This window comes from Numida meleagris, chromosome 3 (genome assembly GCF_002078875.1).
Source record: "Numida meleagris isolate 19003 breed g44 Domestic line chromosome 3, NumMel1.0, whole genome shotgun sequence".
In the NCBI taxonomy this organism is placed as follows: domain Eukaryota; kingdom Metazoa; phylum Chordata; class Aves; order Galliformes; family Numididae; genus Numida; species Numida meleagris.
Genome location: NC_034411.1, coordinates 72,456,753 through 72,484,746, shown reverse-complemented (window position 1 = coordinate 72,484,746; position 27,994 = coordinate 72,456,753). Strand labels below are relative to the sequence as shown.

Below are 27,994 nucleotides of genomic sequence, written 5' to 3'. Positions count from 1 at the left end.
ATATTGAGACTGGTATGACTGCAGTAGTGATGTGACAGAAGTAATCCCACCTCAAATCAGAATCTCTCAACTTAAGTTGTTTTCATAGCTGCATACTATAAAGTTTCTTAATACTTGAGCAGCAGCAGTTTCACTCTGATAACTGAAAATAAATAAGTAAATAAAAAGCACAGAATTTTAACCCATCTTTAGGGAAATAAAAAGTAGGTTTCAGAAGGATAAGCAACTTGACAAACTTAAGTCCAAACCCAAAATTTCCCATCCATTAAAAGAAACATTTGAAGAAAAAAAATTGTTCATAATGAAAGCAGTTGGCACCATGTACACCATAGTGATAGCACCCTCACCACCACAAAATTGTTATACTGACTGTACAAACAGAACTGCAAAAACCATGATAAAATATTATCAAACATTAACGTGTCACCATCAGCACAGTATTTATGAAATTATGCTTTGGTGTTCTTCCTTCAGTTTAATCTGCTTCAAAAACCTAAAATAAACTGCATGTTTAAATGTTTACTGCAAAACAGATGTCAGAATAATATGCCTAGTTGTGTGTGTGTGTGAGATGATCGCTGACTGGCACGATGAAAGAGGGAAAATGGGAAGAAGGATGCTTTTCAGAACGGAACCATCCAGGACTCAATGCCTTAATTCTTCCATTTGTGCACAGCAATGTGAAGCATAGAGAAAGTGAGCTCATATATGTTGGATGAGAAACAAAGAGACAAGAGGAGAGACAGATGGGTGTAAGGGTTAAAAATCAGGGCACAAACAGATCTCAAACGCCTGAATCTTAATTCACAAACTGCTTGCTTAGCAGTCAGATCACTGTATTTTGACCTGAAAGTTCCCGAGGTGCCTACAATTCATCTGCACATCCCTAAATGCCCACAAATGCCTTGAGCTGAGCATCTACCCCCAGTCTCCATCTATTGGAGCTCCGAAATCTGACCATGACTAACCCATGCCAACAAAAGCAAGGCGTAGCAGTAGATGCCTTAATTTTAAAACCTGAACACACATTTTTTATATGACAACCAATGAGTCACAGCCTCGGGGAGCAGAGCACCCGGACCATTTCGATAGACTGTTTTTGGGATCCAGTACTGCTCCTGTGACTGTGAATTTTACATTAAATCACTGGGGTAAAGAAAAAACAAAACAAACAAAAAACACTAAATCCTAGAATGAGAATGGAACTCACCATGCTCCAGCACTATGTCCTAATCACTAGGTAATCCTTTGGACTATCTGTTGCTTTTTATTAAAAAACAGAAAAAAGTTTAAGCATGCAGCTTCAGCACTGGGACTCCACAGTGGTTACAAGTACAGAATGCTGCTCCTTCTTGGCACTGAATTAGTCACTTCCGGGCCTCCGCAGACAAAGACTGGATTCAATCTTTCAGCAACCATTTTCCATAGGTATTAAACCCCCACACAGGAGATAAGATTCAGAGGGGTGATTTTTTGGAAATACTTCTTCCAAAATGCTTACAAAAGGAATGAAAGTGCTTAACTCCGGTTCGTGATTTCCACTCTGTAAGACGCATGCCTAACACTTAGGCAACAAACCAACTAATTTGCAGGCAGCTAATTTCTTCACCAGTGCTTCATTTTATGTCTTTAGATGCTATCAAAACATTTGAAGTGTTCTGATTTGAAATATATGCTGCTGTATATGCTGTAATTAAATGTCCTGGTTTCAAGTGGGACAGAGGGGGTTGGTTTTGTTTTCTTTTTCCCTTCATAGTGTCTGGATGCTATGCTTTCATTTTGGGGTTATCCTTCTGGAATTTATAAGGGACACGTAGGGGTGACGAGGGTAACTCAATATCCAGGTGTACTTCATACATACTCTTTTTTATTATTATTTCTATTTTTTATAAATTGGAAGACCAGAAACTGTGCAAAGCCCAAATCAGTACCAGCCTGAACATTCCCACTCCTTACTGGAGAGCAACACAAATTCCCAGTATGCCACTACTAGGTTTAGCAAAAACAAGGGTTTTTTTTGTTTGTTTTTTTAAAAAAGGCAATTTCAAGGCAGAAAGAATTGTAGGAAGAAATGTGGAAATCCTTCATACAGGACAGCAAGCAGTCTGCAAATGCTGAAAAGTTTAACTCTGAAAGAATAAATAAATAAATAAACAGAAATGAAATGACCTGCAAGCACAGTCATCTCTCCTCTCTTCTATTATAGCACTTCTTTGATCACATTTCTCCTTCCTCAACCTTTCCCCCATGCACTATATGGTGGAAGAAAGACCTAGAGAATGCGACAGCCTGTCCTGTCCTTCTGACTTTCCCAGACAACTGTGGATGCAGTGAGACTTGCAATGATCCAGTCCATACAGATGCCATAATCGTGACATGCAAGTGAAAGCTGTCACGGAAAATTTTTACAAGTGTTCATATCTGTTGCTGCTTGATGTAGGTCTTAACAAATATATGGACAAATGGGCCAGCAGTCCACTCCAAACATCTCTTATTAAATCACAAGATATAGCAAGTATCTGGAAAAGAAATAGCACAGAATAAAACCACGGAAAAAGAAAAAGGAAATCAGTCTTCAAATTCTTCCCTACAGGCTGGATTCCCTAAATCTAGGAACTGTCACCAAAGACATGATTCTGTAATATGCACTGCTGGAGGTAGGTGAACAGGTCCTGATAATTTTCCAAGCATTTTAATTTACACTTCAGAGGAAAGCTGTTCATTAATAGGCCTGTATTCATCACAAACACAAAGTCTCAATACATCTTACTTTGTTTCTGTAATCTACCAGCACATATATCATACTGTTTAAATTTGGATGCAGAATGCTAGAAAACTTTTTTTTTTAATTACTCTCAAATGTTTGCATCCTAAAAGAAATCCATAGGAGATTCCCAAAACATTCACTATTTTATCAGTGATTAAACAGTGCAACAGTCACTTTAGTTAACCACTGAATATTTTTAGAACACGGTTAGGCTTGATGAGTATCCTGTATTCAGGTGGAGAAGCGTCCATTGCAACATCTCCAGGATCAGACTAATATGTAGGTCACTCTAAAAACAATGTATCTTATTTATTTCATGGAAAATACAAGAGATATAGAGAGCACAGTAAAACTATTTGATTGAACAAATTCTCAGCTACAAAACTCTATTTTTCAGCAGTCACCACCATTAGCTATGTGTTTTCACCAGTAATGAGCAAGAGCCTGCATGTCGGGCTCATAAAACTCAACAGCAGCACAGGTGACCCACTGTTTCACAGCTGCTATGACAACACTGTTGCGAGGAAAATGTTGCTCATGCCTTCCATTGGCCCAAACAGATGAAAATTGGAAGATACCAAAGCTGGACTATACAGTGGGTGTGGTAGGACACCCCAGCCAAGATTGGCAGTGTGCTCCACGCTCTTCAAACTGGTATGGGGTCTGGCATTATTGTGTTACAGGAGAACGGTCTTTGCTGACCTGAATCTGCAAGTCTGAGCCTTCAGCTTAGTCAGCACTGCGATGTAGAGGTCAAAGTTGATGGTCTTTCTGGATTCCAGGAAATCGAGGATCACTGCTTTCCTATCCCAAAACAGTGCACATCACTTTACCTGCTTAACGCCATCTTGAACTTTTTCTTCAGTGGGGAATTCACACGTCACCACTCCATGGACTGTCATTTTGACTCTGGCTTGCAGTGGTGACACCACTTCTCATCACTGGTAATGATACTATCCAGGAAACTGTCACCTTCAGGCTTGTACTGGTTCAATAGGTCCTGACAAACTCGAATATGGTGTTCTTTCTGTTCTTGTGTGAGCATTTGTGGGGCCCACCTAATGCAAACTTCGTGACATTCCAACATTCCACCGTTTCCAATGCATTGAAGCTGATACTCAGCTCCATACACAGTCGTCTGGTGTCAATCTGCCGATTAATGCAGATAAGTTGATTGAGATTCTTCGTCTTGTGGTGTGACAGCTGTGCATGTACACCCAGAATGCGGCTTGTCCTTCACATTGCTGTTCCCACTGCTGAAACATACCACCCACCACCTTGCTGTGCTCACATCCACCGTTTGGTCTCCACAAATCTTCAGCAGGTGTTGATGAATGTCAGTGGGTACAATTTTTTCCGCATGGAGGAATTATTTCCAAGCTTTTGCTTCATACTCACTTCCATGTCAAATGCCACTTTGTCAGAGTGCCCCTCTGCTGCAATCTGTCACATGTCAAAATGTAACGGAATATTGGCAGGAAGGTTCAACCTCTACTGCCACATCACCAACATCTGCCTCTGATGTCACGGGCCAACATAATAAAATAGGAGGCATTATTTTCAGAGCAGCCTTTGTAAAAATACTGATCTGAGTGTCACAGAGCTCATCTCCTGATATCAAAGATTCTCGCTTTCATTGGAATGGTAAGTGTTAATGTTCTGAATAAAGGGTTTTCAACTCCAGCTGAATCATGTGAAGATTATCAATATAGCAGCGAAGGGCTTCAGCAAGGTTACTGAGTTTAATATAATCCTCTCTACAGCTAGTAACAGAGTAACAGAGAACCCTGTGTTAACCATGGACAGCATGCTGTGTGCTCAGTAATATTTTAAAACATACAAGGAGAACAAGAAATCCCCAACATCTTTATTATGCTCAAAGACAAAGATTAATAAGGACATGCAACCCTAAAACACAACGGCAAAGAAAAGCCAAACATCCAGAGCTGCAGAATATAAGTTAGCACTCTCCTAAACCCTTCTCAAAGGGTGCAACTACATCACCAAAAAGACAAGTTGTTATGACCATAATTTAAATGCAAGCAGTAAACCTCTAGACTACTTTTGCTAGGTCTACTGAGAGGGAATAATACATCTGCTTCAGCCAGCCCAGCAAAGTTGTGCCAGAGAACTGTTATCTTTTCCTAATCACATTTAACTAAGATAAGGTTGGAAGAGCGTCAAAGACAACATAACCTGTGTGAATTCAACTACTTCACATTTCAGCTTGTGGAACAGTCTTGGGAAAAGCCTGAAGTTAATTTGAGCTCAATTGCAATGTACCTTTGCTACCTTCAGAGGTATTTAGCCAAGTTAGTTTATGTCAGTAAAGTACTGAGGGGGAGCTAAGACTGCAGTTTTCATTGTATCGTTAATGCAGAGGCAGTATGAACTGGAAACACATGCACACGTAGACATAAAGTTACCCTACTCTGTTCCAGAGTATCTTCTCAAGTCAAAGGACAGTCAGTCCCAGTATTACTATTAGTTCCAACCAACAAAAATCAATAATAAATTCCCCTGCCAGATGCAAAACTTCAGAACAGTAAGCATGTCTTGGGCGCTACTGCACTTTTTCGCGAGGGCTCTCTTCGAGGTAGATTGGGAGCAAGCTGTGAGACACACGTGCTGCCTCGTAAACTGCAAGTTGCAGTATTCAAAGCAAGTTCCTCACACAATCAAAGCATCCTTTATAAGAGGCATTCATCCATGTGCAGAGTCTGTAGGCACATCACATTGTGTGAGGGGAGTTTGAAAGAAGAACCCCAAACTCAACCACCAATGATAGCACTTACCCCCAAATGAATGACAGGATATCAAGTATTCTGACAGTAAATACCATAGACATATTTCCTCTCACAACATGGAAGAGGCTTATAGAAATCATTGGGAGGTCTGTGGTCATCCCTGGCTGCAAGGTGCCTCAAAGCATTTGCTTTAGATTTTTGTTCATTGTTTGCTTTAAACATGGAGTCATTTGTTATATAAAAGACTTGCTAGAGAACTACTGAGAACTTACAAATACATTTCTGTAACTTTAAATTATAACCCTGTAATTTCATTTTTTTCTTCTTTTTTTTTATTTATGCATTTGATATTAGCAATTATCATTGCTAAGTTTTCTTTCTGAAGTGTTCTATGTTTCAAAGAACAGGAAGTCTAGATCACTTCAAATCATCTTTATTCAAGTTCATAGACCATTAGGAACGTAAATTCGAGAGTATATCATAAAGGGAACAGGTAGTATTAGCTGTAATGTTTTTAGCTGTAAACAGCAGTCACTGCAAGTACACAAGACCATCCTTAACAATCTTCCATGACAGCTTTTCCTTGCCATGAGAGCAACAGGAACAGCAAATAGTCCTAAGTTAAGGACCACCTTTCTTCAAAATATTCAAAATTCTTTTGAAGCCACTCAACCCTGTCAAGGCCTTTCAAGAGAGCTCTTTCATTTCAAAATTCTAAAAAGATGCTATACATTAAACAAAATCCTGGTGTTATCTGCAACAGATAACACCAGAATAACACCCAGAATAAATACTGTTGAGCACAAACTCCACATTCTCCATTCTTACAGATCACAGAACAGCCAGGATTGGAAGAAACCACTAGATGTCACCTGGTCCAATCCTGGCTCAAAGCACAGCCAGTCTTGAGTGACTCTAAGGACAGGAATTTTACAACCTCACTTAGAAATTTGTTGCAATGTTTGACTAACCTTACTGAGAAAATTTTATTCTTACATTTAATAGGTATTTATTTCATCACAATCTCAGCTGATTGCTTCCTACCTCTGTCCAAGGGGCCTGATTCCATCTCATCTGCTACCTCCCATTAGAGCATTGTGGAAAACAATAAAATACCTTCCTCCCATCACCTCCCCACCACCACCCAAGTCTCTTTTTCTGAAGGCTGAATAAACTCAATTTTCTCTGCCTCATCTCACAGGACACGTGCTCCACACACTCCTATTCAACTTAGTGGTCCTCTACTTGACTTAACCCAGTATTTCAAGTATTTCAGTGTCTTTCTTGTCCTGGGAACCCAGTATGCTGCTTATTTATAAAACAACTTATCAGAAAGAAATTCCTTGAGAAATGTGTCTACAGCTACATAATGGCCCACTCCATGACACAACAAATTTTCTGAGTATTTACAAACAAATCCTCTGTCATTACTGTCTCTTACTACCTTTTGTTCAGAAAAAAAATTCCATGTGTTATGAAAACTATATGCAGCAGAACTGGAATGCCAGTCAGCTGGTCCTGAAAGGCTAGTGCTGAAACTCCTTTTGAGGCACTACCATTTCCAAGAAGCATCATTCTGCCTTCAGCTCTTCCCTGGGATTCTGAGATGAGAAAAACTCCAGCTGACTACTATAGTGGCAAAAGAGATTCATGTTTTCCCCAAGATATTGTTCACACACTTTAAAAAGGTAATTTTTCACATAGAAAAGATACCAAAAAATAATAATAAAAAAATACAGCTTAACAGCTTGACCTTAATCAGACTCCCTTAGCATTCAGAGCCCAGTAGTTTAATGGACTTCCCACACCAGGCGTCAGACAGCCACATTATGTATTAAAATGGAAATCTGTTTGAGCTCATGGTGTTTCATTCAAATGAATGAAGCAGTTTGGAAAAGCTTACAATCTGAAATACGTGATGGTAAATTTATGGCCAAAGATAACTAAAATTCTTCTTAGGCAAACAATGAAAATCAAAGTTTGGTAAACGGCTTGAAACAAATTCACCGAGGACAACTTCACCACCTCTCTCAAATGGTTTCCTTTATTACAACCGTAGCGGCACAGTTTCTCTCACTCGGCACCAATGAAAGAGAAAAACTGGTAAAATATCCATCCATGTGCAGTTGGTGTCACCTTAGCTGAAAGTTCCTGATCTGATCAGATGTGAAAAGGACTCTCAGATTCATCACACAAAGTCCGGAGTGGAAATGAAGGAACAGTATCAAACAAACCACAAATACTGAAAACCAACAAATAAGTAATACTATTACTCATAGTTACTTATTTGGAACATAATTTCCAACAACATCCTTGCCTTAACATTGCAGAAGCATCACTTAGTTACTAGCACATCATTCTTACTTTTCAGGTAGGAAGTCTAAGAAAAAACTTGGAGATTTTTGTTTCTATTAATTTAAAAGAACATTGACAGAGGAACTCTAGTTCCAATGTAAAAGTCTATGTATTCAATTTTTAAATGAAACTCTCCCATTCCTGAAGTTGCCTTTGCAGAAAATCAAAAACCGTATGCGTACGGATACTGTCTAGCAGCTTGCTGGGAGTTATATACTGTAGACAGTTTAGGAAAGAATTTTTCTCTGTATGACAGAAAGCAGGAAGGCAGGCAAACTTGTGCTCAAAACAATGAAGTAACTTATTTCCAAATTCTGAAAAAAAATATCGTACTTTGTCCCTGAAAAATCAATTTTGTTTCTTTTTTATGGAGTATCTCTGGTGTTAAAGGATGCGGTTCGCCTAATGCATCTTTTTAGTGAAGGAGATTACTTTGGGTACAAAATATCCCCTACTAACATTGTTCCTAACATTCGGTAACAGACAGTAGAGCTAATTTTCTGTCATTCAGGAAGAACCGTGGCCTTGCTAAACTTCTATCATCATCTCCTCTGAACACAGTAAAAATCACCGCTAGAACTGATGGTTTATTAGATCAAAGCTACCATCAACAATGTCAATTCTGCCCAGTCACGTTAACGGGAAAATGTTTTATGAGTTCTATCACTGGGCATCCATTTAACTTCCGGCACCAGCAATGCTGTAAAACCACACACATAATTTATTTGGTGACCTGCGTGTGTGGGAAGCGTTATCTATGCGACACTTCTCACAGTCTGACAAAATGCTTTGATTTGTACCGTTCAGATGCTTGAACAAAGAGTTTAAGCAATCACCAACAACAGCTTTTATCTCCAAATGTGCTAAAAGTGTAATACTATATATACATGAGAGCAACCCATTGCTTTAAAGAGCAGATTTGATAAAATAGAAGCGATTGGATAAATATTACATTTTCAACTTGTATGTATCTTGTACATTAAGTTTAAATATTGAGTAAAGTTCATGTTTATCTTCAACATCATTTTTAGCAATTTCCCCATAAAACATTCCGAATGCCTCCATGGTATCCATGGTAACCTCTTTGCTTACATATAGCTTAAAATACACATCCATTCCAATTAGGCGAAGTAAACAGAAAACAGCATTCATATTTCCTCAAGCTGCTGCTGTCTTTTCTTTTAGCTAGGATTCAGCAATCTTTGAAACAGTTCCCAGTTCAAGTTTGCCACACGCAGACAATGATAGATAGGTATGCCACCAAAGTCTGTTCCCTGAGTCACAGAAGAGCCCATTTAATTACTCCTAAAAATACATACACTACACAAACACAGGTAACTAATCAATTCCTGCGTAATTCCAACAATACAGATTCAACAACTTACTGTCTTTCTTTCAGTGCGAAGGTATTGTAACTCCTCTGCAAGACTTCCCAGCGCTTAGTCTACTCCTCTATATAATGAGAAGCATTTTATGTATAATCATCTGACACTCACTGCATTATTTTCCAAAAGAGACTCACCTCAGAGAGGAAATAGGCTCAATAAAATATTATTAGTATCTACTATTTCATTGTTTTTCATATGAAAACAGAAAGGGTATTGTTTAAGAATAAGAGCTTGCAGCACAGAATTTCTATTCTATTCTAATTTTTAGAAACATTTTGCTCCTATGGGTCTGCTTAGTATTATTTTAAAATTCCTTATTAATCTACCTGATTTCCCTTTTGAGAAAGCAGCTGAACAAGGTATTTACTGATGATTTTACATAACAAACACCGCAGGGAAAAGCCAGCACGTTTCCCGGGACACCTACCTGCTCTCACCACTCTTTAATTCTGTTCAGTATGTCATGCCCTTACTGCATGGCATTAGGTGCCACAGAGATACGGCATTTGGTTAATAATGGCTGTACTCAAAAGTAATTGTTTAAAGTTTCCTATGCAGCTGTTAAGAGATTTCAGAGACCCTGCAAGACACGCGGAGTTAAATGTTTAAGCTTTTTCCTATCTTATTCTTCAAAACCTTAAACTAGAAAATCCCTAGAGTGAAAAGTCAGAGAAAGGCTACCATCCCCTCTAGGGTTAAAAGATGCTTTTGTAAGATTTTAGGTCAGATTAACCTTTTGCTCAGAATAGGGCTGGTTATTGGTTTTATTTTTTACTGTCTTTAACACAGGTAAAAAAAAAATCAATATGAAGCGAGACAAAGGGCTCTGGAGGCCCTGGCTACACCAGCTTTTGGTTTGGCTCATGCACAATCTTACAACATGCTGAGGCTGGGAAGGATTAGCCTGCTTGTGTTGAGTAAACCGATGATACTCAATAAACAGTTTCTGTTGTAAACCCCTTAGGACGTGCAAAGCCACACTAGTTGGCATTAGACCAGATAAGCTGCCGAACCAGCTGTAATCTCATTTAGACCTGAGCTGATCCTCCTGTCCTTTCATTCCACAGGATCAAAGCAAACCACTGAGGAGGCAGCTGTATTATAGCAGCAGTGCTTGCTGGATGCGGCAAACATTTCATAAATTCCTCTCCTTGAAGCAAGCCTGCACATAATCTACCCAGAGTCAGTTCAATCAATGGATTTCTGAATTCATTAGTCTTATTATTACAGGATAACTGTTTTCTCCATATAGTGTGGTAGATGTTGCAAGCCAACTTTGCAAAACAGCTCTTATTGCTGACCATTTCTTTCTGGTAATGTGCGTTTACATTTTTCTTGTGCCACATGAAAATGATTTAAATCACTTCTACGCAGTAATTTTTTTTTAAAGACTGGAAATAAAACCAATTCACATATATTCAAGAAGGAAGCACTGATATATACTAAATTCTTCCAAGCATAATTACACGCTACCTGCTCGTATGCTTCCATGCATCAGTAATAATGACCAATGTTTCCTGAGCTTAATGACAGCAGATGATAATAGTGAAAGCAGAGATTATATCATTGTAGAAGCATAACAAATACAGACTGAAATTACAGATGTGAAAGGAGTCACTGTAAGAAAAAGATTTCTATTCGCCTATTACTCTCTGTGTTCCTTGAAATTCGGAAGAAGAAATATTTTCATTGCTGAAGAAATGAGTAGCACAATTTAAACAAAAACACAAAAGCAACAGGTCTTTTCAAACCAAGCAAAAATGAAATCCAAGACACCGGATCAAATAAGACTTGAGGGTGAAACACTCAGTTGCTGTCTGCACACTGTCTGGAGTTTCCACTGCATGATTCTAGTTGAAAAACAAAATTTAGAGAGAAACCTTAAAGGCTTTAGAAGAACACAAAGCGTAATTCAGAAAATGTGTCAGCCATTCCATTTCCTAACAATGAAGTGTGCAATGCAACACACACTCACAGATGAGTAAAATTAGATTTGTAGCTTACATCAGAATAGCCAAATACTATAAAAAACATTTTTTCAGTCCGTCTTTGAGTTGGCAATTATGTTACTTGTTAACATAAACATCAAAATTTTCTGCTGGAGTTGCATTGGCAAAAATAGGATCTAAGAATATTGCCATACCAAAGCGATTCCTGTATTACGCACATGTCACATTAACAATTTGTGGATCACTCCTTCTTGTAGAATGAACAGCAGCCACAGACCTAAAACAGGGGAGGCCAGGTAACCCTGACAGCTAAGATAACAGTGGTGGCTGCGACTTACTGCTATTTGCAGCCAGTATAAATATAAAATACAATCATGGACATGAATACAACAGACAGTATCCCTCCAAGAAAACTGCTGCAAGTTACAGAGCACAAGATCTGCATCAGTTTGCACACACATCCTAACCTACACTATGCAGAGCTGATGGACGTCTATAGCTGTCCATTAACGTTTTTAATCAGGGTAATAAAAAGCTTCAATAAACATCTGACTGTATCGTACTGTAATACAAACAAATGCTTTGTAGCAGATAACACAGTGCAGGTGCTTATTAAGAAACTTTTTTAAGCACTAAAGAACAGATGTTCTAGAGCATGTTACAGGCAGCTGGCAAAGATAAACAAAAGGTATTGCACCTATCATATACAGATGTGTTAAACAAACAAAACAACAAACAATCCACTGCACATCTCTTCCGCCATCACACAGAAACCATCTGATGCGTTAGTTAATGATTCCCCTCTCTCCACTTCATTCTTCAGCCATAAAGGGGTCCCATTTAACATAATCACTTAATAACAGCAAAGTGATGGGTATCAGAACCCTAATTCTTCTAATATTTGCAAAATCCAGCTCTTTGTAATAATAATAACACCATGATAGCAAACTGTAAAACTGTGTAATTATACTTTAATTGTATTGTGAGGCATGCATTAATCACAAAGTTTAAGTACCAAGGATGGAATTATAATAATTCTGTAAAACAAATTTAAGCTAGCTAAGTAGGTCAGAACCACTAGCATGCAACAGGAGACCTCTGGGAATTTATCAGTTAATGGCTATTTATGTGCAAATGAGTGCCCTCCAACCCTCCCAAATCCTGTGTAGCTGAAGGGTATTTCTGTTAACCAGGAGCATGCTTAACTGCTGAGGCATAAATTAAACCATTTATTTGAATGATTTTAATTCTTCTCTCCCCCCACCCACTCTTACTACTCCTTCCACCCTCACTAGAAGCACAATTTATGGTATTAATTTACATCAAGATAGGATTGCTGAAGAGTTTTCAGAAATTACCCTGTTTCAAGGAAGAAAAAAAAAAGAATAGAAAAACTTTCAGTAAGACAATAGCAATGCCATAGTTCATCTGCAAATCTTACAAAGAGTAGGTCGAGTTACTAGAAATTCCAGAGCATCACAGCAATACAGTGGAAATCCTTTCATAATGAACTCTAATGAAACCGTTTTAAGTTCTCACGTTCTAAACTTGGAGAAGACAACTAAGGTCATGGAGGATTTCATTATTTTCTGTCATAATGCTCATACTGTACATGTATCAAAAGTTTTCTTTAGAGAAAGAAAACAGCAAAAGTTTATTGGCTGCAGGAAAAGGAAATCTTCAATTTTTGAGTTTGACTCAGAAAAAAAACACACCTGTAGTTGTTCTTGATGTCTCAAAAAAAAGAGGCCTTTACAAAATACTCAGAATCAAAACGTTTGGGATTTTTACCATGATGTAAAATATGCAAGATTTACAGACAATATAAATGATTTTTTGAGCACCTGTAATTTTAACAGTAACTCAGAGCAGCAATGTAACGCAACCTCAAGATTCACTCTTAGGCATATGTTTTTATGGTTGTTTTCTATTCGTTTTTTTTTTTCCTCCCTAAGCACAAACAGACATTTTCTTGCAAAGCCTAGAGTCACAGAATAATAAAGCAGTAAAAGTTTGATTATCCTAACACCAATTAACCATAGCCCCTATTGCTCTAAACAGGGTCATGTCTCCTCAGGGTCTAATAATTACATTGTAAAGTCCTCTGATTGCCTGAATTCACTCTGTGGCATTTGGATAATCATGGCTGTGCTATAGTTAATTATTATGTAAGAAATACGATTACAGTATTTTACTTGCTGATGTCATCTTTGCACTTAATACAAAACTCGATGTAAATATAACACATCAAGCATGGACACACACAACACTTTCTCCCCCAAAAATACACTTGTAGAACCCCCGCTGAATACACAGGTGTGGCATGAATTTGAAAATTTCCCTGGGAGAAAATCTTTCGCAGCTTTAAAATACTTTAGGCAGACACCTGGAATGCTTACTCAAGTATTTTCAAATGCATGCCACCAATAGCTAATCAATATATTCCCATCCAAGAAAGCAAAGAACATCATTGAAAATATTTGCTCTTCTTCTCCAAGTTGACCTGATCTAAGTAAAACAGAAACACAAAAAACAGAAGAAAATCCCATTGCCCTGGCAAGTCCACGTCAGTTGCCTGTTCCCCCCTTCTCCTGCCCCTCAGTAAAAGATGCCACACGTTCAGGGCTGCAGCGCACACTCCTGCTGACCACGTAATGGCTGCTGCTGCTGCCCGAGTAGGCCTCGCATTGTCTAATATAGAACCCAAGATGTTTTTATTCCTTAGTATGAATTTGCAAGACCACACATCAAAACAGAGCCTTCATACCATTTTTCTAATAAATGAACTAAACTGTTTGACAAAAAAGTTCACTTGTGTGTTTTCTTTCAGAAAGAATGAGTGCAGCTGTATTCCGAGCCAGTGACAGCCCCTTGTTACCACTCCATTCCCTACGGCGAGGAGCTGCAGCCTTGATTATGTCTGTACCTTCCAGCCATTGGCAGGGGTTCAGTATTGCCCTAAGGCTTTAATTAACCCCGATTAGAGATAAACAGGGCCTTCTGGTTGTGAAAAAGAGGAGCGAATAGACAGCACCTCCAGCTCATCCAAGAACGAAACAAGCCACCGACCATTTTTACCTTCCTCTACTTGTTCCACCCAATAACAGTGTCAGAAGGGGACTCCCACAAGAACATGAGAAGATGCACAATGTACTCATTACAGAGTATGCTCTATCCTTTCCATTTTGTTTCAATGGAAGACAGATGAGCTCAGGCTCATTTCACATTATGCACGTTTTCGCTGTTTAGTACCACTGGAAGACAAGCTGGAGAGTTTAGACATCAGCAATTAATGGCACTTGGACTTGCCAAATAAAACATGGCAATGCATACGTTCATGTCCTGGATCAATTAGCTTTCCTTAGAAAAAGTCTAAAAAGCATTTTCCAAGTATTTCTTCTAGGCAGATTCCCATACTTGAACACAAAACCACTGAAAACCCAGCACAACCTTCAGCAGAGCCACTGCTGTGCAGGCAGTGCAGGCCACCCTCAATCACCCCCTGCTGACCTTCCAAATACCAACATGGCAGAGAAAAGACATTCACCTTTTTTCCTCTAATAACAGAAATTAAAGAAAGCACAAACACAATTAAACAGAATTAAAGAATGCACATATCAAAATGAATGGCAGATTTCTAAAATGATTTTTAATGACATTACAGTTTCTACTATAGTTTCTTTTGTATCTACTACTTTCTGTTTCACTGGGGTTTTATTCTGCAAGCAAAAGCATAGATTACTGTGTAGGAAAGAAGCCTTGCTAACCCAGCGCCAGCAGCATCAGGCATTCCTTTCTTTCAAATCACAGAAACAAGTGAAAGACCGGGGAACATCTCAAATTATTTAAGGAGTCCATCTCAGCACTCCGAACAGCTTATAAAGACTACTCCAATAAATTTTTGTCTAAGGTAGTCCCTAAAGATAGAAGAAAAAAATTACATGTGATTTCAACTACTTTTTGCAGTCTGACAGAGTGCCAACACTTGCAACCTACTCTAAATAGCCAAGCTAGCCTACTTCTACTTCTGCCACATATTAAGACAACTCCTTCTTCACTAGCAGGAAGAACAACAGACAACTCGTTTTTTTTCCAACAGCCTTTTTCATGCAGGCTGACTTCTACCATGTTTCCCTTCAATCTTTCTCAATTCCTTTAAACTTCTGTGAACTTCCAACTTTCATCATTTACTGCTGTGAATCTCCCCAATCTTCAATTTATTCATAAATGTTCTGCCAAATGATATGTACAGAACTGTATACAGAACTATAACTAAAAATGGAATAAGCAGCTCCTATCTCTTACTTGCAAAAGTTTTTATTAAAATTAAATATGGTGGAGAGTTATTTTTTCCCAAGCAATCTCATCAAGCCCTGCTACCTAGCATAACACAAGCTGTGTGCTTGAAGTAGTAACTGTCACAAAAGCTAACCAATAGGCAGATTTCAATCAAATTTCAAATAATTACTTTCTTTACAGCCAATACGCTCCTACAAATTCACATAAACAAGTATCCACATAAACAGAGGTCAACATATAAGAACTGTGCCCAGTTCACCCTCCTTTTTAAGATATTAGGAAATCCACTTGAATTACTATTCACAAACAATTTTGGGTTTCCTCCATACATCAGGCAAAAATTGTACTAGTGCAGGATCAAAATACCTTACCTTGCAGCCGTCTGTGCTGAGTGGTTAGCAGAACCTAAGAGAAACAGCAGGATGGACAAAGGGGCAACAGATATGTTGCCCATCTCAGAGTAACCAACCACACACATGGGTATCACCTTTGTTCTTGTTACCTCCTGATGCTTTTTGAAAGCATAGCTGCCAGAAAACCAGCATGGCTTCACCAAAGGCAGATCCTGCCTGACCAACCTAGTGGCCTTCTGTGATGGTGTAACTGCATCAGTGGACAAGGTAAGAAATAGCCCCTGATGTCAGCTATCTGGATTTCAGTAAGGCCTTTAACACAGTCCCCACAACACCCTTCTCTGTAGATTGGAAAGATATGGATTTAATGAGTGGACTGTTCAATGGACAAAGAAGGGAGACCTGAGAGTGGCCTTTCAGAATCTATAGGGGGTCTATAAGAAAGAAGGGGACAGACTCTTTAGCAGAGTCTTGTGATAGGACAAGTGAAAATGGTTTCAAAATAAAAGAGGGGAGATTTAGACTAGGTGTAAGAGAGAGGTTTTTCAGAATAAGGGTGGTGAGGCACTGGAACACCATGTCCAGAGAGGTGGTGGATGCCCCATCCCTGGAGACATTCACAGTTAAGAACTGTTTGAGTTGGACTAGATGACCTTTAAGAGTCCCTTCCAACTCCCCTGCAATGAACAGGGATGCTTCTTTAGATGCAGCTCAGGATACGGTTGGCTTTAAGGGCCGAAAGGGAACACTGCCAGCTCATGTCCTGCTTACCATCCACCAGTATCCCCAAGACCTTTTCAGCAGTAAAACAGTAAAACTGTTTGTGCATGTAAGGCTGCAGTTTTCCTTTCTCTTTTGTTACCAATACCCAGAAACAAGCAAACTGAAAGCTGTTTGTATGTCCATCGAGAAATTTCAGCATGAGCATATCATCCCAGGGGAAGAAGAATCAGATGATGTACACTCAGGCAGAGTAAAAAAATAAACAGAAAATAGCATACAGTTAGATTCATCCCTCCTCTTCATTTATGTTCTCACTTCATGAGAGAGCCAAGTTGTTTTTGCCACTAAGATAGTCCCATAGTTAGTATGAAGAGAGTAGGATATGCTAGGTTAAAGATGTCAGTAAGAAAATCTGAAACAAACTTAAAGGAAGCGGCTATTACTCCATTTCCCAAGCATCATTGACAGGTAGGAAAAAAAAACAAAACCGAAAAGACCATACTCCACAGAACCACCAAATCTTTCAGAACTGCACAAGCCACCATAATGCATGCTGTGTTCAACACTTGCTTTTCATCTTCTGCTATTAAGACAAGTATATCCATTCATTCAGTTAGCATAAGGATTCTCTTTGAGTTCATTCAGATTTTCTTCTCCTCTTTAAAGGTCAACTTTATCTAAAACACACAGCCATGAATTACTTCTCATCTCCAGGGATCACCTCCTTTCCTGGGGTCTAGCAATGGAGAGAAGAGTGCAAACGGAAATATTTTTTGTGGAACAGCGGCATGTACGTGTAGTTCAGCACAAGTAGATGCCTAGTCTAACTGTTCTTCAAGACTACAGTGACTTGTGCTTGTCCCAGAAAAACTTTTATCAGTCAGGCTTGTCATTCTGCTCCTCTGCTAAGAGAACAGAAACATGTAGACATTGATGCACACAGGCAGAGTGCACTTGAGTACGCCAAACGGCCTCGCATCTGAAAGCCAACCGCTTCCTCCACTGTCCTGCGTAGGCTGCCAGTAGGAGGCAGCATCGGCTCTGAGAGCAGCAGCTCTGTACAGCAAAGTAGTTGGGAGCTAGCTTCATTCTTCTGTCATTATATAAGCAAGATGACACTGTTCTCTAATCCAGCCAAAGCTGATAAGTACCATCAACCTGTCACTTCCTACATTTCAAATTCTAACACTGCAGCATCAAAGAGTTTTTACATTTCGATTTCTTTTGCTGGCAGCGGTCGGTAGCCTCTCATTCTCCCACGGTGTTCTAATGCAGCATTTGCACACCGGGGTTACTCCCAGTCTGAATAGCAGGTCATCCCCTACTCACTGAGCTCATCTGCGGCCCATGTGCTAGGCAATTTAGATCCAATCAGCCCTTATTTAGCTCAAGAGTAATGAGCAGCATAGTGACACAGACTTAAGCCTGACCCTCAGGACACTGCTCATCAAGCAGTAAAACTGTGACAAAATCATTCATCTTCCACCCGCTGGCAAGAAATAATACTCGCACTCACTGTATTACTTTTTCAAGATATAGAAAAAAAAAGTCCTGAATTTTCATGATGTGAGACATTAATTTGCAGAAAGCTGAATTCCCTTAAACCCCCCTGTTGCTACGAGCTCACCAGGGGGAAATAGGCCTTAGGAGACTGAAATGGAATAAAGAAAATTGCTTCAGCTTTCTTTTCATTTTAAATAAGCCTTAAATCTGACAAGAGATATCCTAAAGAGAAAAGATATATATATCTTGTAAGGTAACGAAGAAACAATCAAAATTAAGTGATTAGAAGGCTACTTCTATATAATGGTCTTATTGGTGAAAATATTTGTCTAATATCCACAATCAAAAATATTCCAAAAGAAAAGCCATTTTTACACCTCATGTAAAGAATAAAAGAAGAAAAACTGGGGGAAAAACACTTTCAGAAGTGAGACACTTCTGTCAGAAAACAAACCTGGCACTTGATGTCCTTCAGGGAGCACAGATTTCTCCCAACAACTGCAGGGTCCCAACCAGCAGGTTCTCAGTACACCCAGATATGATTTTACTCTTTTTTTTGTGGATTTACTCTTTCATAACAGTAAGTCCTGTACTGCTGTCAGGTAGGCCACAAAGCCTATGTGAATTATTCTTTGGCAGATAAAAAGGGATACAATGGATAAAAGACAGAAAAGTGTTTCAGTCTGTAGCGCAGGGGAAGGAGCTGCCCATCTTTGTAGTTGATGTGACGGTACTACACTTGAGTTCCTTTGGCTTCATAGCCCTAATGAGATTGCTGATGCCCGAATAATACCCACCAGAAGTTTCTCTGACTGATTTTGTTATTCCAGTTTGTTCATAACGTAATTCTAAGACAGATGCTCTTTTACATCCTAAACACCAATATGAAATTGATTTTAATAAACTGACCAGCTCTTGTGTGACCTTCTGATTCAAGAAAACTGACTGTGCGAAGTGGAACTGAATGTTCTTGCAAACTCCAACCAATGCTCAGCATACACAGAATCTTTCTACAAGTGAAGCATGAGGTACACATCTGCAGGACACACCGTATCCCATTTCCTTCACTTGCGTAGTAATGCTTTCAGAACAGAGGACACAAAACTCTCCAGTTTTAGTTAGCTGTAACTACAGCTCAGAAAACAAGGGACAAAGGTACAAAACATTTTGCACATACAAAAAAAATTCCTAGAAAAGAATCTCAAAGAATCTCAATGTCCTCATAAAGTAGGATTAAGAGAAAATTTTAATTTTAATTCACATCTTAATGCAGTAACTGTAGCTAAAAACACATCCAGTATTGCGATTGAAAACTCTAAGAGATTACCCGAAAGTATTTAGACACAGAAAACCTTTCAAAATACCACTATATTCTAGAGCAATGCTTGCTTCCCACACGCTAAAGCATTTAAGACTAAATTTTCTTTACATTCATTCGAATATCAGCTTTATTAATACTATAACTGCGCTAAAAAACAGAAAAAGCACCCCAAACTATTTTGGGCTTTAGGTCAAATCAGCACAACCAGACATGTTTGCAAATTGAAGATCTATACTGGGTAGTCAAAAATGAAAGACCGTTTTCCATGTAGGTGAAAAAATTCAAAAGTTCTATTTGTTGTCTTTCTAATTCTCATTCACTAAGCCTTGCAGATCTAACAGCCAAAGTAAGACCTCCTGACTAAGAGTTCAGTGGTTTAGTCACAGAGCTACACTCTGCTTATCTGGGTATCACAGTTGGTAACTCAAAATATATTTCTGGGATGGAATGGGTAAGAGAAGGCCTGTGCTCATCCAAACTCCTCTCGATATAGTTTTCAGAAGTCCAACATCACAAAAACACGTTTTACAAAGACTAACACTAAAACCCCTGAGGGGGAAGAAAAGAGGAAGAAGGAGGAAGGACCTTTCTATTCACCTCATGAGCTTATCTGCTGATTTACACGGTAACAGAGAGCGGGGGAGAGGCTCCTGTTGGTCTCAGAAAGCTCCCCACAGGGTGTTTTGATGGCAAGTATAACACAAAAAAAAATTACAAATGACTACACATTTCCATAGCAAAGATATACTGGATAATCCATTCCTATCGTGATTTCTCTCACAACCTCAAGGCTAGACACTCTAACAGACAGAAGCATTCAGTTCTGCTGTTATCTGTGGCCCAATTACTACCATAACTTTTAATTAGAAGCATGTTTACCTGAGTAGTATTCATTTACAGCTTACAAAATGTACACACTGAAATTTTCAATAACTTCATATGCTTCAGTGTGGTACACAAGGGGCATGAATACCCAAGAACTGTTTTCAAAACAAAATTACTGTTTATTATGTTATTAGGTTTGTGGTACTTCTCATTTCTCCTATGGGAATCTGTAGTATGTCTCCCTAAAACTAAGTAAAGACGTTTGGTGTACAAGCAGTCATTTCACACCCAGGTATGTACCTGCATTTTTATGATCCTGTAACTCAGTGCTAATACACTACAAAAACCAAAACCAGGATGATGATAAAGAGCAAAGGCTCACATCAGAGCAATACCGAATTACAGTAAAGGGCATTTTAACATGTTTCCAGCACTTCTTTTAAGAATAACATTGCAATCCTGGAACCTATTGTTTCCAGGCACTCAGTAAACTTCTCAGAGCCTGTGTCCATTCTTACAGTGAGTTCTGTCAAATCTGATAAAAGCCTGTGTTTTTATTAACCTAAGGTTTCTTTCAGTGTCATGAGGCACTCAGATGATAGGAAGTGGCAGAGATTTGGAACAAGTGAAAGCACACGAGTAAGCATCCTGCATTAACCTTCTGTTAAAGAAGAATAAAATCAGGATTTAAAAGCATTGTTTAAAACAGAAACAAAAACATTGTTTAAAGCAGAAACAAAAAATAAAGGAAAAACTAAGGTCTGAGCTAGATCATGAATGTTTCAAGTAAACACAGGAAGGAAACACTTCGTACTTTGTGTTTTTGTGGGGTTCTTGATTGTTTATTGTTTATTTTACACTTGCTTCTAAAAAGGAGACTGTATTAAAATATAATCTTACACTTCATACTGAATCTCACTATGAAGATCAAATACTTTGAAGTGCCAGCAAGTAGCATCTTGTTTCCAATTATCCACTCACCATATATCAAAGAAGAAATAAAGATGAGTTCTCTTGCCAAGTCATAGTTCTATTTAAATATGTGGACAACAGAATATTTGTAATGATAAAATTAAATAAAAAAACAGTAATTATTTTAAAAATACTCACTTAAAACAGTAAATACAGAAGTAAATACAACAGTCAAAAGCTACCAGTATCTATCAGACAACAAAATATAAAAATACCCAGAAAGGATTATTTTAAAACACAGTAGCGTAAAAATGGTGCAGGCGGGGGTCTCTTCTCAGATGCCTTTTAAGAAAAAAAGAAAGGAAGAAAACAAGCCTTCTATCAAAACCCTGTATGCCAAGTTTTAGCCCAGAGCAAGTTTTCACAGCTATGTTACAAACCCTTGAAAATAAAGGTTTATAATGGAAATGCTGACAGACCCTTAACCATAGCAGCATGAATACCTATAATTAAAGAAGAGCTTTTGGCTACACCCCACTCTACAAATGAAAGATTGCTATTTTTACAATAGCCTCAAATAAAATGAATTGGGAAACCTGGAACGTGATTCTAGTAATGCATTAAGATATGTTAAAAGGGAGTGCTAAAACTATTTGACATTTTTAGCTTTAAATACTGAGGCATTTAGTTAACACAACTAAGTCGGTATTTTCATAATGCTCTGTAATCAGCAATGAAGAATGCTCCTGTGAGCCATCATCTGGGGTTAGTAGAAAGTAGCACATGAAGATATTATTTCCTAACAGCCTAGAGGGAGCTTCTTCTCTCTTTAATCAGTGATCTCCCTTCCTTCCTACCTGTAAATTCTCTGTTGTACAGTTATAAAATTATTAGAGTGCAGTGTACAGAAAAATTACATTTATGAAAGGCCAACTATCTTTTATCTGCCTGAATTTTAAAATCAGCAGAGAGAATTGCATTGAACCATTTCATCCTTTCCCACATTTCCAAACAGATCAGCTGTTATCGGTCTGGTTAAGCCAATAACACTTTCACCTCTGGTTAGCACAGTCATCCAACTCTTCTGAACAAAGAAAATATTTTTAGTGTTCTTTTACTCGAATGGCAGCAGAGGACAAACTCTTCAGCGAGTCTCTCAAAAGTAGGAGATGCAACCGGCAACACTTTACTGTTTCCCATGCCATCAAGATCACAAAGAGTTTATAAACCTTATGGAAATAAACCTTATAATTGGTATGATAAATAGGTAGGTAACCAAATGCATACACTGAAATGAAGAACAGTTAAAAACAAGGCTCTAATAATATCTCACATGCCAACTGGTATTTGAGCTGTTCAGTAACTCAACTATTTCAGCAACTTGCTTTTAGTAAGAAAAGGTATGAATATGGTATCTTGTCCATGATGTCCTCAGAAGTCTATCAAAGACGTCTGTGTCCTTCTGTCTGTGTTACAAGAGGACTACCTAACCCTCAAATTTTGGAAGCTTTCAGACAAATGTCAAGTTATGAAATAGGCAATGTTTTCACAAGGCTCTCTACTTCGTCTTAAAGAAACAACAAATGCTCTGTATTAGCAAATGGAGAAAATGTCAAAGCATTTCTGAAGTCTCCAATTTATTCCAGTAAATACATTCAGTTGAACTGAAATACTAAATAATAAATCAAGTAAACTTAGTTTCACGCTTCATCCTTTTTCAAAAGACTGCCTGAAAAAACTGTCATCTTTGGATGTATAAGCTATTGACAGCTGCAGCCAAAACTACTAGACAATAAAAAGGAACCTAGTTAAAGAGAGATCTTGCATATGGGCCTCACTATTCCTGTTAAGCACTCTTCTACAGTTCTTTCCACATATTCCAGTCTTACACATTCGAAGTAATGGCAGATCAATAGCTGCCTCTTACTATCTTAAAAATATCTTTGGGCTTCAAAATGGAAGACTACCTCTAAAAAGCATCAGTAGACAAAAATATTGAAGGGCATGGTGGATGCTAAAAATTGAACTAATACATCAAAGCAAAACTGCAGTTTTCAAGGTCGTATATTATTTCCTTCTTTTCTAGACAAGTATTTCCAGATAAGTATTTAAGTCTCCATAACTGTTTTATTTGTTTGCAACCTTGATGAATGAGGCGAGAAAACGGGAACTAGAATGATGTCTGCAAACAGAATATTCACTGGGGAAATAAATAAATTTAAAAAAAAAAGCCATCACAAGAAAATGTAAGTAATTTAGTACAGATAATAGTTTCACAATTCTCTGTGCCAAAAGAAAGACGGTATTCTCTGAAACCGTGGCATCTGAATAACTTTCAGATTAACAATAACTAAGGTTTTCTGTCCCTGATATTTTTGTAATGAATTAATGACCTGAAATGGTAAGAAAACATTTTTAAGATTCTAAATGCAGCAATGTATTGGTGGATATAAACATTTACTACATCATTCACAATCCTTCAAAGCTGTCTATCTCCTTTTTCTCTATTTCAGTGGGAAATTAATAAGAATTACAGCTTAACTCTGAACACAAAAACAACATGCCAGTCTATATCCACCATCTAACAAAATTACTTACCGAAGTCTGGCTATAACAACCTGAAGAAAATTCAAGACCATACTCAGTTCAGCTCCTCGACAAGCAGGCAGTAGCATAGTAAAGCCATCATTTAGCAACTTTTCCTCAGAAAGGCTCAAGTAGCAGCTGGTCTCAAACACTTCTTGGACACCATCGATGTACGTTGAAAGCAGAGTCCAGAGATTTTGTTTCTGTATGTAGTCATTTTTGGTTACTAAAAACTCCTTTGCCTTGTCACGAAAAGCATTTGAGAGTTTCTCAGCTAGGACACTAATGTCCATGTTCTTCTCAACATAAATCAGAAGGAAAGCAAAATGGCCTCTCCAAATGAGAGCTCTCTGAGATGGGCTAACCAAGGATGGAGTCAGGAAATCCAAAAGGTCCAGCACTCGACTCACTATATCTTCTGTTTCTGCAATGATTGCTAGCAGGAGGAAGAGGTTAAAAAAGTTCTGCAGCCCCACTTCTGTCAGTTCCTGCATTCTTTTCCGATGGAACTTGGAATAAACTCTACATTTAAAAAAAAAAAAAAAAAAGCAAAACAAAAAAAAATTCCAGCAAATCATGAAACAGAAATTTTATTGAAATATGCAATTTTGTATCTACTTCCAGGTGGCATTCAGAAAACTAAAAACAAAACAAATCATACATACTTACACACATGCAAAACTTAATAACTAGGGACCCTCAATCCTTAGGACAGAGTACTGATTTATTTAGATATAAATTTCTGTGCTTATGTTATACCACTGAACTTCACCTATTTAACCACCACTGCAGTTAAATGAAATGGAAGGCTTTCAATGGACAGTTCCTTTCCCCCTCAGTACCTCACCAAAGTCTGTATTGTCCTTTACTGTACACCTCTTGTATGGATTGAGGACCACAAGTTTGGAAGAAAACAAGGAAACTGAGGCATATGGGAGAGAGACCTCCATCTAGCAAGTGAGTGTCCAACACTTTGGCTTGCCTGAGCTGCACTGAGAAGAGGAATGGTCTTGGGCTGCATATAAAATACATAATATAGTCAATGTACCTAAGTAACAAAACTTCTATTTCTTAATATTTTTTATTTATAAACAAAAAAAATAGGGCAAAAAAACCATAAAATTCTAGCAGGAAGATATTAAGAAATTTTAAGCTGTATTACTTATATGACAGTACTCAAGTTATGCATAGCTAATGGTGAGAAGCATTGCTACTTTGCAACTTTAAAGTTACAAAGCATAGAAGCAAAAAGCAGAAAGCTTTCACACAGTTGTCTTTCATGTGACTATTGCCCAGGCCTAGACTTTTAAGTAAATGTCACCATTCTTATGACAGAGGAATAAGATGAAAAAGGGTTGCTTAACTTCTTATTTGTGAGATTAAAACTTCAGTATATGCTTCACCTTTAATTTAAAGTGAGTTCCACATATATAAAGTGAGTTAAACATCCTTAAACGCTGTTTTCCTATCCTGTCACCTGGAAAAAATGCTGGAAATGGTGCTGAGGTTATCAAATCTAGCCACCAAAAATTACAGCAAATCCAATTAATGTTGTTTGGTAGTAAATTACTACTGACAGGCATTTATGTTCTTCATGCATCAATTAATGCTTGGTTAGCTGCTGAAAACAGAGTTCATCCCAAAAATCATAGCTGTAGGCTGTTAAATTTTGCTACTTGTGTAATTGATTTATTCAAGTCAGAAGTGATGAATACTGGTTGAGCGGACTGACAAAGCGTGTGCTGTGTATTATTATTCCCCCTCTTAAATTAGACAAAGTAACAAGCTATAACAACAAAAAAACGTAAGTATAATTTGTTTTCAGCAAAAATGAAGCAAGCTAATTAAAATTACTAACTAAAGCAAGACATTGATTCCACATCTAATAATATATCTCTTTCTACGTGTAGTTCTAGCAATTTTTAAACCCAAACTTTACTGACTGTAACAACCCATGAAGTTTATATAGACAGAACACATATTTTCTCCTTCTCAGAGGAAAGACAACCTTTCTTTTTTGGAAGAAACACACCACATAGCCTTGTAAGGTCTGCAACGTGCATTTTATCTATTTTTTTTTATTTACATACAACAGAATGAGATTAGTACTTAACAAAATCTTAAAACTCAAAACCAATAAAACCAAAACTAATTCTAAGTCTGTTATATCTAATGAAAATAACCCTAAGCATTGGCGCCTTTAACGATCAGTACAATATCATTACTAAAAGTTTTAAGGATTCAGTAAGCATATGCAAAATCAGGATTTTAATTTACAGCATATATATATTTCATTTTTTCTTTTAATATCATGACATATATATCTTAATTAGCATGTTTCAAAGTTAAATTAAAAAGCAAAACTCTCACAAAAAAAACATTGTGAACAATGTTGGCAACCATAAAAAAGTAAATATAAATGGAATTTCAGGCATAGCAAGACCCAGGCTGCATGTTCTTGGACAACATGGCTTACATGAAGCTCAGAACAGAATTTCTGTGCTTTAATTATATTACCCTACTGGCAACAGAGTTGTACCTCTGCATCGTTTGCCAGTATACCAAATTCCTGGCTGGTGGGATAAAGTAAATCATCACAGGCTGCGGATGTCAAGGTGACTCTTGGACCTAGCTATACACCTGTTATGAGCCTTAGCTGGCAACTGAAACTTTAGGGAACTAGTGAATCAACCCGCATTCTTCAACCCTTTTACTTTCTCACAAGCACAGCACCCTGTTCTGCCTTAGTGTGTGGCTCAAAGGGCCATGCAGTCAGACTGACCATATCTCTTAATGCATGAGACAAGCTAAATAGCAGCCATACCGTCCTTTGATTTGTTTCCAAGGATGCACACCACTGTTCTCTGCCTCTTCTTTCATCATCCGTGCCAAAATGCTGAGGAAAATGAGGTAACTGTTGCTGGACTTGTACAGGGTGGGAATTTGCTGTTCACAACAGCAACTTTTCACCAACTCAAGCATTGACAAAGAAGTTTTACTAATACTTGCCAGACCCTTCAGTCCAAGCCAAGGAACAGTAAAGCAACTGTTCTAAAAGAATAAATAAAACAATTAAGAAGATAAGTAATAATAAATGTTAACATTTGAGAGACAGCAAGATATAATCCCTCACACAAACAATAAAGAGGTAATGGCTTTAAGTTGTATCAGGGGAGGTTCAGGTTGGATATTAGGAAAAATTTCTTCTGGTGAGGTATTGGAACAGGCTGATCAGGGAGGTGGTGAAGTCACCATCCCTGGAGGTTTGCAAGAAAAGAGTAATGTGGCACTGAGGGACATGGTTTAGCAGTATGATGGAGCTGAGCTGACAGTTGGACTAGATGATCTTAGTGGTCTTTCCAACTTTAATGATTCTATGATTCTAAAGGGCAAATTCCTACCACAACTCCAAAAATAAAAACACATTGTAAAGGTGCAAAGCATCTCCATAAAAACTTCAAATAAGTAGTCCTGATTAAGAATAGAAAAACATTCTAATTTATTCTGTTGTGGCATAATGTAACAGATCATAACATGTATTTAAACACAATTTCTTAAATACAGCAAATGCAGAAATACTGCCATTGTCTAGTCAGTTCTACAGAAGTATAGTAGTCAAGTTTGGCTAAATGAGAATCTGAATTAATCACTAAAAATTGAAGACTATCCACATGCAATTCTATATTTTTATATATTCATCTACTTACCAGGTTCTTGCTGTAATAATCCCAGAGTATGGTGACGACGGATAGGTTCCAGTCCCAGAAATGACACAAAGTCAAACAGCACTGAAGATGCATTCGTAACTGTTCCTCTAACACACCAGTCTTGCAAAGAGAATAAAAATTTTATTTTAGGAGAGGAGCATCACCTTACCTACCTATAAATCCAATACTATCAGACTACTGAGAATGATTTCCTAATAAAAACATTATTTCAGATCATATAATGTTGACCAAATAGCATCTGCTAAAACAAGCCATGAACTAGAGATAAGCTGACAAACACACATGGGTATTGCCATGAAAAGCACCCTGAAATCCAGTCAGTAGTTCATTATACATCGTTTTAGGTGCCCATAGAGTTGCAGACACATAAAGATAACAGCAATCTGAATACCGTGAGGCTAACGTGAAACATGATTGCATGGTACAGGACCTCACAGAACATAAATAGCACATGCAGACATAAGTCAGTTAACTCTTAATTTCTTCTGTCATGTATATCCAAAGGAAAGCTCATTCACCATTGTTGCGGAGGGAAGGC

The 27,994-nt window shown here is 38.0% G+C and overlaps 1 protein-coding gene across 1 annotated transcript in view; it reads right to left on the bottom strand.

Annotated features, from left to right (window-relative positions):
- Positions 1-27,994, bottom strand: part of MMS22L (MMS22 like, DNA repair protein) — an 87,415-nt gene that overhangs the window by 30,526 nt on the left and 28,895 nt on the right. The window contains exons 12-14 of the mRNA XM_021392043.1: positions 27,436-27,555; positions 26,553-26,779; positions 23,741-24,250 (exon numbers count right to left, since the gene is read on the bottom strand). Coding sequence (XP_021247718.1) covers positions 23,741-24,250; positions 26,553-26,779; positions 27,436-27,555 — 857 coding nt within the window. The remainder of the gene's footprint in view (positions 1-23,740; positions 24,251-26,552; positions 26,780-27,435; positions 27,556-27,994) is intronic.